The sequence below is a fragment of the Phalangium opilio genome, unplaced genomic scaffold (genome assembly GCF_054372755.1).
Source record: "Phalangium opilio isolate 3A_F unplaced genomic scaffold, DU_Popi_V2 ptg000024l_1, whole genome shotgun sequence".
Classification (NCBI taxonomy): domain Eukaryota; kingdom Metazoa; phylum Arthropoda; class Arachnida; order Opiliones; family Phalangiidae; genus Phalangium; species Phalangium opilio.
In genome coordinates, this window is record NW_028324155.1 from 5,959,743 (window position 1) to 5,972,459 (window position 12,717).

Here is a 12,717-nt window from a genome sequence, read left to right on the forward strand (position 1 = left end):
CTTAATAACGGAAAATTTGAACGGAAAGCGAAATGGTTCGAAATAAAATAAATTCGGATATAGAAATGACCGCCGGGGTCAAACCGAAAGGTCACGTTAATTTAGCCTTTGAAGGTGACAATCCCAGCGTTACTTCGACGGCGGTAACTGGTCTCCGGAACAGCGATGCGGAATCAATAACATCTAAAACGGCCAATCGATGGTCTAAAAACCCCAAAATCATCGTTATGGCAGACGAAGATTTGTACGGAAAAATTGCCGATATTAATCGCGATATAAAGGAAACGAAATGCGATATTTTCAAAAATCTATTCGTTCTCAGTTTCGCCTTTAATATACTCTTCACGGCGTTCTTATCCCTGAGCAATTTGGAGAGTAGCGTCAATTCCGAATCAGGTAAGATATTAATTTTCTTACTCTATACAGCGTGTTTCTGATATCACAGAAATAACATTTTCAACTAAAAATCGATTTCCCAAAGAACAAACATCCCTTTAATTTATCAGAAACACCCTGTACACAGAACATAGTTCTACACTTGCAGTTGAGAGAAAATATTACATACTTTCCTAATTAATAAATACGGTATGGAAAAGGTCAAAGGAAGGCTTATAATTCTCCAAAAGACTTAAACGCGTATAACGCAAGTTAGGTAACAAATGCCTTGTAAGACGAATATTTCGGAATGTATAGTGGAGGGATTTTCAACCAAAATAAGTATTGGAGTGATCTCTCCCACACGGTGTATATAAATTCTCCGAAATAGTATATACGCTCCCCTCAGGCATAAATACTAAATATGCAATTATAAAATGTCCTTTCCCGGCCTCGCGGTATACGTTCTTGTTTCGAGAACATTTCCATTTACATACGAGTATTTGTTTAAGGAATCTGATAAAAATTGTAATTAGAATATTCATTTTCGAAGCCACAATTCCACGAATATATATATAAAATACCAGAGTTCTATAAATTAAAACTTGAAAAGCGGTATTATAGGCCTATATTCTCAAAACGGCGGAAAAGCTTTCCTTAATTATTTGGAAAAACAAACGATATTTCTAAATTAATAGACAAGGGGATTAATTATATCGTTGGCATCTTGGAATTTCGTATATTCAAGTTAGGGAAGGCATATAATTTAGTGGTTTGAAAATAATTTTCAATATATAATATTATAGGACTTGGAACCCTTTCGCTGAGCGTCATCTACGTCATGCTCGTGTTGTCTAGCGTTTTCGTTCCAAGCGCTATGATTAAGTGGTTGGGTTTAAAGCGAACCATGGTGGTTTGTACCCTGTTATTTTGCCCTTACTTTGCCGCAAATATTTATCCCCAATGGTACACTTTGCTGCCCGCCTCGACGTTGTTGGGACTAGCGGCGGCTCCCCTATGGACTGCCAATTGCGGTTACATAACCGAATTGGCCCGAAACTACGAATCCGTCATAGGAGAATCGATCTCAACGGTACTCGTTCGTTTCTTCAGTCTCTTCTTCATGTTCTTTCAAACGAGTCAGGTATGTACCTTTCTCGCTCTTCGCTGATAATTTACAAACTTCTCGCTCGCGCCGCATCACCATCATTTTCCCGCGCTATTGTTTTTCCCGACTAGCTCTTACAATCCCCTTCACCTCTCCTCCATCTTAGGATGCCAGAGCGTCCGTATGTTTTTTATTTACGCGCCAAAATTTACCACGTGGTGTACAGTATACCTAAAATCGAAGGAAACCTCAATGCCTATTGGGTTATAATTTTTATAGATAATTTTAAGGAATTCACGCCTTGGGCAACCAAAAGATGGTTCAATATTTCCCACCAATAACGTAAAATTATATAACGCTAATTCTACCACGCAGTTCGTTTAAGTTAATTCCGGTGAAAACACACTATGCAATGAAAATTTAAAGATAAATTGGGACTTACCCATTTTGTAGCAAAGATAATTCTCTCTTGGGTACGTAATCCTCAAATTGATCCAGTGTGTTTGCTTGTGGCACATTGTGCAGAATCTATGCAGAAAAAAAACCAAAATTATTTAAATAATTTATTAGTTACACCAAAATTCAACTAGGAAAGTAAAAAAAAAATAATCAAAAATTAAACAAACATTTTTTCAGAAAATTTAAAAATTTAAATGAGGTACTATAGTATTTACGTTTATCTTAAGAGGTATTATAAAAACCTGCTTAAATCATTAATTAAAAATTATATAAAAACGTCTTGGTTTGGACCAAGGCCGAAAAAACAAACGATATGTGTGAGGTTTATCAATTGACTGAAGTTTCAGATGTTGAAATTTTTTCTAGTTATTTTTATACACTCAATCCTTAATCAATATTTAATTCAATCAACTGATTTTACTGTTAATCGACCTAGTCCCTCTAAATTAATTGAAAAAATTACATATCTACGCTTTTTCAAGAACAATTACATTTTCCGAAAACATTCTATCGTGAAATTAATTTATCATGTTGAGGATACAGTATTGAATATTTGAAATGTTCTACTGGATGTCTAAAACAAGCAAGCGAACTTTGGCATAACTCGAATGGAAAATGTAAATATTTGATCGTGGATGCCAAACAAGGGTGTTGCGCGAATTTATACATTTAATTTCGTATATCGAAATGCTACATTTCTATTGTCGCCTCTTTGATGGTAAAGTTGCACTGGAACTTCCTTTTCCGTACTTAAGAATTTCTTGGTCATAACTCAGTCTATGGTAATATTGGCTGAGTGTGTTGCGACGGCTCAGATGACCCATACACTGAAACCACTGGTGATTATAAAATGCCATATATTGGGAAAATAGAGGAAGGGAGGGGGTGTCGGAGTTAAATGTGACCTTCTTGGCATAACTAGTAATGAATGATTTGTTTAACCATATTATTTCCGCGGGAAATGAATATAACAAGTCTGAGAAGTATTTCTGTTTATGTGATCTTTACCCTTTACCACACAGGATAAACTTTGTTGCTTTGTCTTAAGTAGACGACATTCACTCTAAACGACAGTCTTATCAACAACTTAAAACAGATTTAAACTTCTTTTGGTGCAAACTTGAAAATTTGTCAAGCCAGCAACAATTAAAACTATGTCGGTCAAGATGCTCACAAGTTAGTGAGCATCGACACGAAATCCCTTCAAAATAATTAATTTCATGATAAAATGTTTTCGGAAAATGTAATTGTTCTTGAAAAAGCGTAGATATGTAATTTTTTCAATTAATTTAGAGGGACTAGGTCGATTAACAGTAAAATCAGTTGATTGAATTAAATATTGATTAAGGATTGAGTGTATAAAAATAACTAGAAAAAATTTCAACATCTGAAACTTCAGTCAATTGATAAACCTCACACATATCGTTTGTTTTTTCGGCCTTGGTCCAAACCAAGACGTTTTTATATAATATCTGTCGCTTCAGTCTTAATGTAATTAAATTTTGAGTAATTATGTTTTCTTTACCGCTTATTATTATGTCCAATTACGATGGTCAAAACATGTATCTAGCAGGGCCCAAACGTTGCACCTTCCGCGTGTTAGGCGGACGAGATAACCACTACACTACACATACCTGGTAATACTGAGATTCCTAAGAGATCTAGCTTATTATTATGTCCAATCACGATGGTCAAAACATGTATCTACCAGGGCTCGAACCCGGGACCTTCCGCGTGTAAAGCGGACGTGATAACCACTACACAATGAATACTTGGTTATTCTGAGTTTTCGAAGAGATCTAGCTTATTATTGTGTCCAATAACGATAGTCAAGTCATGCATCTACCAGGGCTCGAACCTGGGACCTTCCAAGTGTAAAGCGGACGTGATAACCACTACACCATAGATACTTGGTTGTTTTGAGTTTTAGAAGAGCTCTAGCATTATTATTATGTCCAATCACGATGGTCGAAACAAGTACTTCTGTAATTAACTAAAATTAACATACTTAGACTTAATTGTTTCTGATTAGACTAGCCGATCGCACACCCTGAATACTTAATTGTTAAATTAAGAGTATTCCGAAAAGTAACTTCGCTCTAGTTTTTCAGTTAGAGGTGGTTAAATATCACGAAAAACCCCATGTTAATCTCCATAGGAAAATTGGTAAAAGCATGTGAATTTTGATTTAACGTTACAAAAGAGTATCAAGTCATATCTACAAGGGCCTACCGGCCCTGTAGAATAAATACATTTACTAAACCAAGTAAAGTTTCCAAGCTTAGATTTAATATTTAACTAATCATACTCGGTTAGACCCTATAGGAAAACTATAATCTATTCCAGCCTTATAATATCACCCTGTAAAATAGGTAGGTGTAAATAACTTTCAAAATCAACCGCATATCAAAGTCCGCAACGAATCTTAATAATGTAAATAATTAGTAGTTTTAACTTGGGCAAAACTTAAGTTAAGTCTGGTACTAATTAAAACGCATTCTTGGCGAAACTTCTTAGGCGGTTCTTGATGATTAATTTTACATAATAAGTACTAGGGTTAAACTTTTAAATCCACGCTGCTATATCTGAAACTTTTCTACCGTGACCTCTGAATTAGGGCTTTCCAAGTCACGCAAAATTCGAGTGGAATAGTTTAATAAAAGATGTATTAATTTAGAATGTAAGGAACGTTGAGTTTCAGCGTTTTCAGATTCCAATTTGTTGACGTTCTACCCACGAACGCAAAGTACTCGGGCGATACAAGGCCGGGTTTGGAATTCATTGTTATTCAATTCCCTTTTAGAACCAAATTTCCCCCGGAACACTCTCGCTACACATTCGCTCCATCAACTATCTAAGAATTTTTCCTAAAGCTCGAGTATCTTTTCGAAAAGTATCTTTTGCCGCGCGTAACGAGATGAAGGAAACAAGAATCTATCTCATTGACCGAATTCAGTAAACCGAATTCTAAACATATATTTGTTGCGAGGAGCTAATGATGAAATTCTTAGGAAGTTAATTTTAGTCCAAGGCTGCGCTCATATTTGGCCAAAAAGGACCGAGGCTGAGCTCATATTTGGTCAAAAAGGACCGAGGCTGAGCTCATATTTGGTCAACTTCGGAAATTCATTAATTTTACCAAAAGAAAAGTTTATTGATGACGTCATGATAATACGAATCAAGGTGCCTACGTCATGATACCAGAACCGTTTTAGTTTACAAGTGAGAGAGAACACCTTGTGTTTCATATGTGTTAATGATTAGCTTAATTCTTGGCAAATAATAAATATCAAATTAGTTCCGTGTATTTTGACTTCAAAAACATTAACTTCCGGTGTGTTTCAACGTATCAGAACGTTTTGCAGTTTACCTTCCGTAAAAACGAACATAATCACTCGTTGGCCCAAAATCTAGCCCTTTAATATCTGTAAGGAAGAGGTGTATCTTCCACGCATTTGACATAGAATATTGAGAGTGGTGTATATACACCCCTTTTCCATTCTCATTCTGGCTTGGCCATCATCCTGACCGTGTCTGTTGTTAGCCTTCTTTCGTTGGAGAGAAGATTCGCATCTCCAATCTTCGGGGCAGGGGGAGGATGGGTTGGTGGGCGTCGAGACCGTATACATAATTTATTCCTTTACCTTGGCTCGAGCCGTGTACAAATAATTAATTTTCGTCTCTCTCTCTTTTCTCACTTTTTTGTTGGCTCATGGCTCTCTGTTCCCGCGGTATACAGATCTGGGGCAATCTCATCTCGTACGGGATATTCGACAAAGCGAGTGACGAGGAACTCCACAAACTCCAATCACGCCCCGCAGTACAATCCCCATCGACGGATATATTAAATACTTCGTCCTTGTCGACGACGACGACGACGTCAGTAAGTGATAATCCGCAATTTTCAGGTGACACCCGCACGCCCTTTTCTATACTATATCATGACCTTTACAAACACGCGCCCGCTCGCGGGTACAGACGCGACAGAGAGAGACAAAATTAGGCAAATGAAATTGTGGTCTCGTATCAAGGGTGTATAGAATAAACGGAAAGTGAGACAGTAAAGAGGGAAAAGGGTAATGTAATACTGAAGTAAGAGCGCAGATGGGTCGACCAGAGGGCAGAAGACATAATACCGTCTAACTTTCTATTATTATTATTTGCCTTTGATTAAATGGACCATTTTTTTGGGAGGGGGTGATAGTCGCTGGATAATGAAGACAGGCCACGCTATATCGTGAAACATACTTAAAATCTTACACATTTTTTTCTCTCTCTCTCTGAGCAAAATAGGGTAATTTTTAAATGGAAAAACGATTAGGAAAGTTTCCAAAACGTAGTAGGCCAATATTAAAATATGATCTTATCTTTCAAATTGTATTCTCATAACGAGATATCTACACTTAAATTACTTATACATTTGATTAACTTGTTTGGATATTAATTATTCACTTATTAATTGTCAAACTTGATGACGCTATAGGTTATCCTACCCGCAATATCAATATTATCTTCCTCTTTCTTTTTCCCTGCGTAGAAGGAAAGAAGATGCGGTTTAAGTTTCTCGGGAACGTACGAAGCGGATGATCTTAGCTCGTTTGTCTCGGATGAGGCTCATCAAAGGGTCATCAGCTACGAGATGTTACAATTATGTACCATCTTCTCCGTTTGTTGCGTAATAGCCGCCGTGATTATCGGAGTTTGGCTGGACCCCCTCGGAAAGGAAACGGAAGAAAGAGGTGGAGGAGGAGGGAAGGGAGAGAACAAGTCCTCCTCTAGCTCTTCCATCTTCTCTTTCAAAGTCTTAAAAGAGACGGCGGAACAAGCCAAAAATCCCTTACAAATGGCGCTAATCCCATTAACCGTGTTTAGCGGCCTGGAACAAGCCTTTATATTCGGCGATTTCACAAGCGTAAGTGTCAACTTCGTTTTCACTTTCGCTTTCAACCCTTTTCCCAAATTCGCCTTGTTTTCTTAAAATCAAGGGACATTTTTACTTATAAATGTTGCCTAACCAAAAGCCCCTCAATTAAAGTGAAATATTTCGTTATTACAACACAATTCGGGAATGTTTTAGGTAATCTGAACTTTTCTCAGTTACCCCCACGTCATAGAGGTCAAACTAACCAATAACCAACCATAGCTATTTATTTTTTTCTTATATCAGTTCATAGACTTTTAATAAATAGCGGTTTATTTATAAATCGAAAGGACTTATTATTTCTAAACCAATTTCTCTTATTGGGTCTTTATATAACTATAATCCCATTATACGATCGAATCTCCCAGACGAAATCATCCCGTAAAATAATAAAAATATTAAGTATAGAAGATTCATTTCAGTCTAGTAGACATAATAAATTATTTAACCTAATTTTTAAAACAAACTTATTATACTACAAAGCAACAGGCAGCGTAACTATAAAATAAGCAAACTATCAAAATGAGTAAATTTTAAAAGACAATCTCATTTAATTTAACTTGACACGTAACACAGAATAAGGAAAGTCCTGGGGTAAATACATATTTTTAGAAAAGATCTATATAATAAAGTAGGTCATTGAACTAATTTTGACCTATTTTTGGTCTACTAGTTATCAAGGGTGTGTGTATATGGATAAAAATGGTCATTTTCATATAAGAAAGTAAAAAAATGTAAATTTTTGCGCAGCCCATTGAGTTTACCAGTACCAAAAAGGAAAAAAAGGCGTAAATAGGTTTCCCTCTTTATATATTCAAAGACGGTTTTACGCCAAAGCCGTTTTTCTTTGAACTATTTTCCCTTTTATAAGGAAAATAGGAAAAGAGACTGGTCCAGAGGCTATTTTAAAGGTCACAGAAAACGCGCGAGCGAACAGAGTCGTGTCAATATTGCGCGGGAAAAGCTTAAAATCATCTGGGAATACCGTATATGAAACCTAAAGTCTTTTAGCAACTTAAAAGGCGTGAAATGTATATATCCCGAAAACGCGTATTCCAAATTCCGATATCTTCCAAGTCTCCAAGACACTATATCTTTTTATAACACATCAGACACACTATCCATTTTGCGTGTAACTCTAGAAAATTCTGTCACTAACAGAGGTTGAATACACTGGTTGAATTTAAGGAGAGGATCTCTTACGTTCAAATGCACTTGACCAACACTACTTTCTAAAGCATTAGGTATTTGTACGCCCCATGCAGCTTCCCCAATCGAAAATACCATTATTGTATGTACTTTAAGGGTTCGGACAGTTTCGCAAAAAGCCTGATCAATTGTAGCATTCTCTAGTATACAATAAACAATATTTATCATAGGAACAATAACAAAAAAATAAATTAAAAACGCGCAACTATCCGACCTTTCGCACGCGCCTTTTTTGTAAAAGCCAACATTTAGGCGCGGTCGCTTTTCCGTGCAAAGCCTAACTATCGAAACTTATTTTGAGGTCTTTACCATTACGAGAGAGAGAGAGTGTGTATTGTACGAACTTGTTATTGTATTACAAACCATGTCACTATCTTTCTAATACTATCAACACGTGGCCACGTGGCACTAGTTTCTAATAGTAGGAAGTTGCGGAGGAAGAGACCTTAATGTCATATTTCAGTTTGTAATTTGACTGAAAAGAAAGGCCGAGGAACGTGTATTTTCAATATAAACTCCATTTTGGAGGAATAAGGCTTAAGGTACGGTAAAAATACCTCGTGAAATACCAAGATACATTGTATTAACAAAAAAATGTCGCAATATATTTCTTTCGATTAGATTAGCGGGCAAAAAAAAATGTCAGGGGTTTATGTCATGTCCACCCTGGCATAAGCAGTATTTAAGTGCCACACCCTAACCTTAACTCCGTTATACTCTATAATATTTGTTCAATTATAGATAAGGAATAAAAATTAAGGCCTATTTCCGTCCGTTCACGAATCCCTTCTCCCCCACTTCGTCTTCAATCACGGTTTGACGCGTGAACCGTTATCGAGGAAATAACAAATAACATTAATGTCCGTCATTTTTCGACCGAGTCAAGGACAAAGAAGGGGGGGAGGTTTGGTTTAAGTTAAGCCTACTTTTGGGTATAAAACCGCCTTATACAAATTAACGCTTGATATCTATTTAATAATCAGTCTTTCGTGACGTGTTATTGGGGTGTGGCTTACGTCGGTTGCGTCATGATCGTCTTTGGATTAGTCAACGCCCTGTCATGTTCGCTGTTAGCGTTGGGACCTTTGACCCGTCTGACCGGACGGAAAACGATAGTGTCATCGGGATTTTGCTTGACCGGATCCGCCATCGCCATCATGTTCTTCTGGCGAATGGAAGAAAAATATCTTTCTAGATCTTCTCTGATTTTTCTCGTCGTCTCTCTGTGGGGTGCCGGAGACGCTGTCTGGAAGACTCAAATAACGGGTACGTTTCCTTTCCTTTCCCATCTTAGGATGACCAATGCAGACCTTAGTTTAATATTCTTGGAGTGTTTGTATAAATTAAAGCTGATGCCCTCATTTTGAGTATATAAGTGTACGTAATTCGCGATTGATTTTTCTCGTAAATCTAACCCTTCTCGGCGAAGTTAATTTTCCACTTGCATGGCTTTTCCACACAAACTCCCCATTGTTTTTAGCTGTCTGGATTCTCCGTATCTCTACGATAAAACGCAACCTTAGTAGACATGTATTTTAACACGAACGAAAGGTGTTTTACAACTGGAAAATTGACTCCTTTTAAGATTGGATGAGTGCCAGTCTGGGGAGGTCTAAAATTTACGAGTTTCAGTCTATACCTTCCTTAACCCTCATTGGTACTCCTTCCATGTTTGTAAATCCCTCTAGCTCAGTCTCTCCCTCGGATGAAATATTTGTAGGGTATAGGGGCCCATCCAAACGATGTTTATTTTCCATTTTTTTCCCTCTGGTGGTTCTTTTTATACTTTTAACTCGACATTTTTCCACTTGTACATCGCGCAGGTCTTTACGGGGACTTGTTTCGTGATAGGAGAGACGCGGCTTACTCTTGCTATCGTCTATACGAATCCTTGGGATTTTCGGTGGCTTTCGCCTACAGCGGCTATCTTCGACCGGATTGCAAACTTTTTATCGTGCTGGCTTTCCTAATAGCCGGTTTCCTGGGCTACGCCATCGTGGAAATTAAAGTCAAAGCGCCGGCTCCCGAACCAACAAGCCGAGAAGATATAACAACAACGAAGACGATGACAACGACTAGGACGACGCGGGCAGTCCACCATCAGCCATCATCAGACGATTCTTAACCCCGAGTTCACTTAAATCCTCGAAAATGGTCATCCAGGCGCTTACCAATAACGATCTTCCTTCGTAGGCTTTATTTTTATTTTTTTCGGGGAGGGGGGAGTGGCCACTTAAAAGTAAGCCCTTAAGGGGCGCATTTTTGTCTGGAGAACTGGCGAAGTTTTTACTGTAGTTGCAGTAACTCTTTAAATAGTTCAGACGTGCATTAACTAAAGTGCTAATTTAATTTAATACGGTTTTAAATGTTAACATATTACGGGATAAAATGTAAAAGAAAAAAAACATTAATTATGTTATCTACAAAAATATCAAGTTTGATAAAAAAAATGTTAAAATATTGGATAGACGGTAAGTTTACTAATGTTCTGATCATTATCAGTTTCACTACCACTTTAAAATTTATTTATTTATTTGTTTATCTTTCAATATCGATTTCGTTGCAATAAAATCTTCCAATAATCTTTTTTTTTTCTTTTTTGGAATTGGTAATAACGTTCTGTTATAACGATACGTTACAAAAATAACCTATTTTCGATAACTGACCATTATAGAGCGGTCAATTCCACTCTTAGTTTGCAACAAAATGTACTATAAAATCCTCATATGCGGTACAATATCAAATATAGCTAAAACTACATTGCATTCTCGGAATGGAATGAACTTTAATAACGAACTAAAATGTCCGAAACGGCAGGAACGAAGATGTAGTCTGGGATAGCTTAATATAAAAGCGGTTACCGAGGTAACGGGGAAAAACTCGTAATATATCTAACGCTTACGCCCATTGTAATTAAATCTTTGAATAATAATCCCGCTAGAAAAGTAAATGGTAAAAGAAAAGGGTTCGTTTCCATGGTAACGGGCGATTCCTCCAAAAATTCGAGGATTTTTATCTTCTCCAAATGATTCTTCTCTACCCCTCTCCCTCCCAATCAAAAAAAGGGGCGTTGTAAATTTATAAGAACATTATCGTGGGAATAAAAAAGAAAGCAAATCTTGAGGGTATTTGAATAAAAAGACTGTTCGGTTTTGGTTTTTATCGGTGGCATTAATTTTTTCCATAACAAAAAAAAAATATTGAAATATTTTTCAACGTGAGTTTATACCACACAGAAAGCCTTATCCTTATAATAATCCTTGTAATATTAAATATGTTATTTATTAAAAATTAAATAATATTAATTATTCTAAACGAATGTACGTTCATATTTTGACCTCTTAAAAATTTGCAGGTTGTTTAATTAATATTATATTATTAGAATAGTAGAACGAAAATATCAAAATAATGTATGAATTTATATTTTCCACTTGGTAGGAACTCACGTTAAAAAAAGAGAAAGTATTCCCTTTTATGGACTGCGCATGCAGTTGGCACGCGACCCCGATCAAATGAAACGAATGACCCTCGAAATGGGGGTGGATGGGGTGGAGGGGGGAAAAGGTCCGGGCCAACAAAAACCTCCCACTCTACTGCTAAATTAATAACTGCTTACGTTGAGGCGTTAACCGTAATTTAGTTATATGGCGATAAAATATAATATTTGCGTAGGGATTATATTTTGACCTCGGTGTAGTGGACACACGACGGTAGACGAGTCTGAGAGACGAGAGAGAGAGAGAGAGAGAGAGAGAGAGAGAGAGAGAGAGAGAGAGAGAGAGAGAGAGAGAGAGAAGAGAAAGAGAGGGACTTGGTATACGATTTCTCCGTCAAGTAGGCGGGAAACATACAGCGCGAAAATGAGTTTCGCTATTTACGGACCGAACCTAAATTCTTTCATTATAAAAGGGGTTAATTGCCCACATAAATTGCTAGGGATTTGGTTAAGTTTTGCTTTTAGACCTCTAAAATAATAGGTTTTCTTAATGGATAATTTTGGATAAAAAAATTAAGGATATTTTGCTTAAATGTTAGTGTTAAATATTTCTGTACTATGCTCTAAAACCAAGATTAAGTTAATTACTAACCGCGTGCTAATTATTACTTTAATCACAAATTAATCTTATTATATTCTATTCTAATAAAGTAATGAAATTCTACAGATGGCTTAAAAAAATAAAAGGTTCAGTCACCTTTTCTCCTGGAGATACAGTAAGTAGTACACCGATATACACTTGTAAACTTGTGTAGTAATATATAGCGTATCAATGATGACATGACTTGAAAACATTAAGGGGGAATTCACGATATAAATGAAAATAGTCATATAAAGCGATTTTCTTGGCTGAATCCTGGAAACTCGTGGCACGCCAGTATATTTTTCCCAAATTACTTCTTCAAAGGAATAGAGAAAATAGGCCTATAGAGTTAAGAGTAGTGCTATCTCGGGAAGAGAGAGAGAGAGTAGAGAGTAAAAGAGAGAGAGAAGTGCAAATTCAATATTACGCCCCAAATAGCCGCGCGCAGAAGAGAAGATAATGGATTTTAAATTACAGTTTCGATAAAGGCCATCAATATAGCATTTTGAAGCCCAAATCTAGTATTTGGTTTTAATAAAGTCACCCCTCCCCCTTTCCCCCCTCCC

At 36.8% G+C, this 12,717-nt stretch overlaps 1 protein-coding gene across 1 annotated transcript; it reads left to right on the forward strand.

Annotated features, from left to right (window-relative positions):
- Window positions 1–32: 32 nt before the first annotated feature.
- LOC149692439 (N-acetylglucosamine transporter UNC93A-like) lies at window positions 33–10,319 on the forward strand. The gene is made up of 6 exons (XM_089868180.1): window positions 33–396; window positions 1,182–1,519; window positions 5,682–5,825; window positions 6,480–6,854; window positions 9,056–9,338; window positions 9,896–10,319. The coding sequence occupies exons 1-6, from the start codon at window positions 33–35 to the stop codon at window positions 10,195–10,197; spliced, it is 1,806 nt and encodes a 601-aa protein (XP_089724306.1). The 3' UTR covers window positions 10,198–10,319.
- Window positions 10,320–12,717: the final 2,398 nt, after the last annotated feature.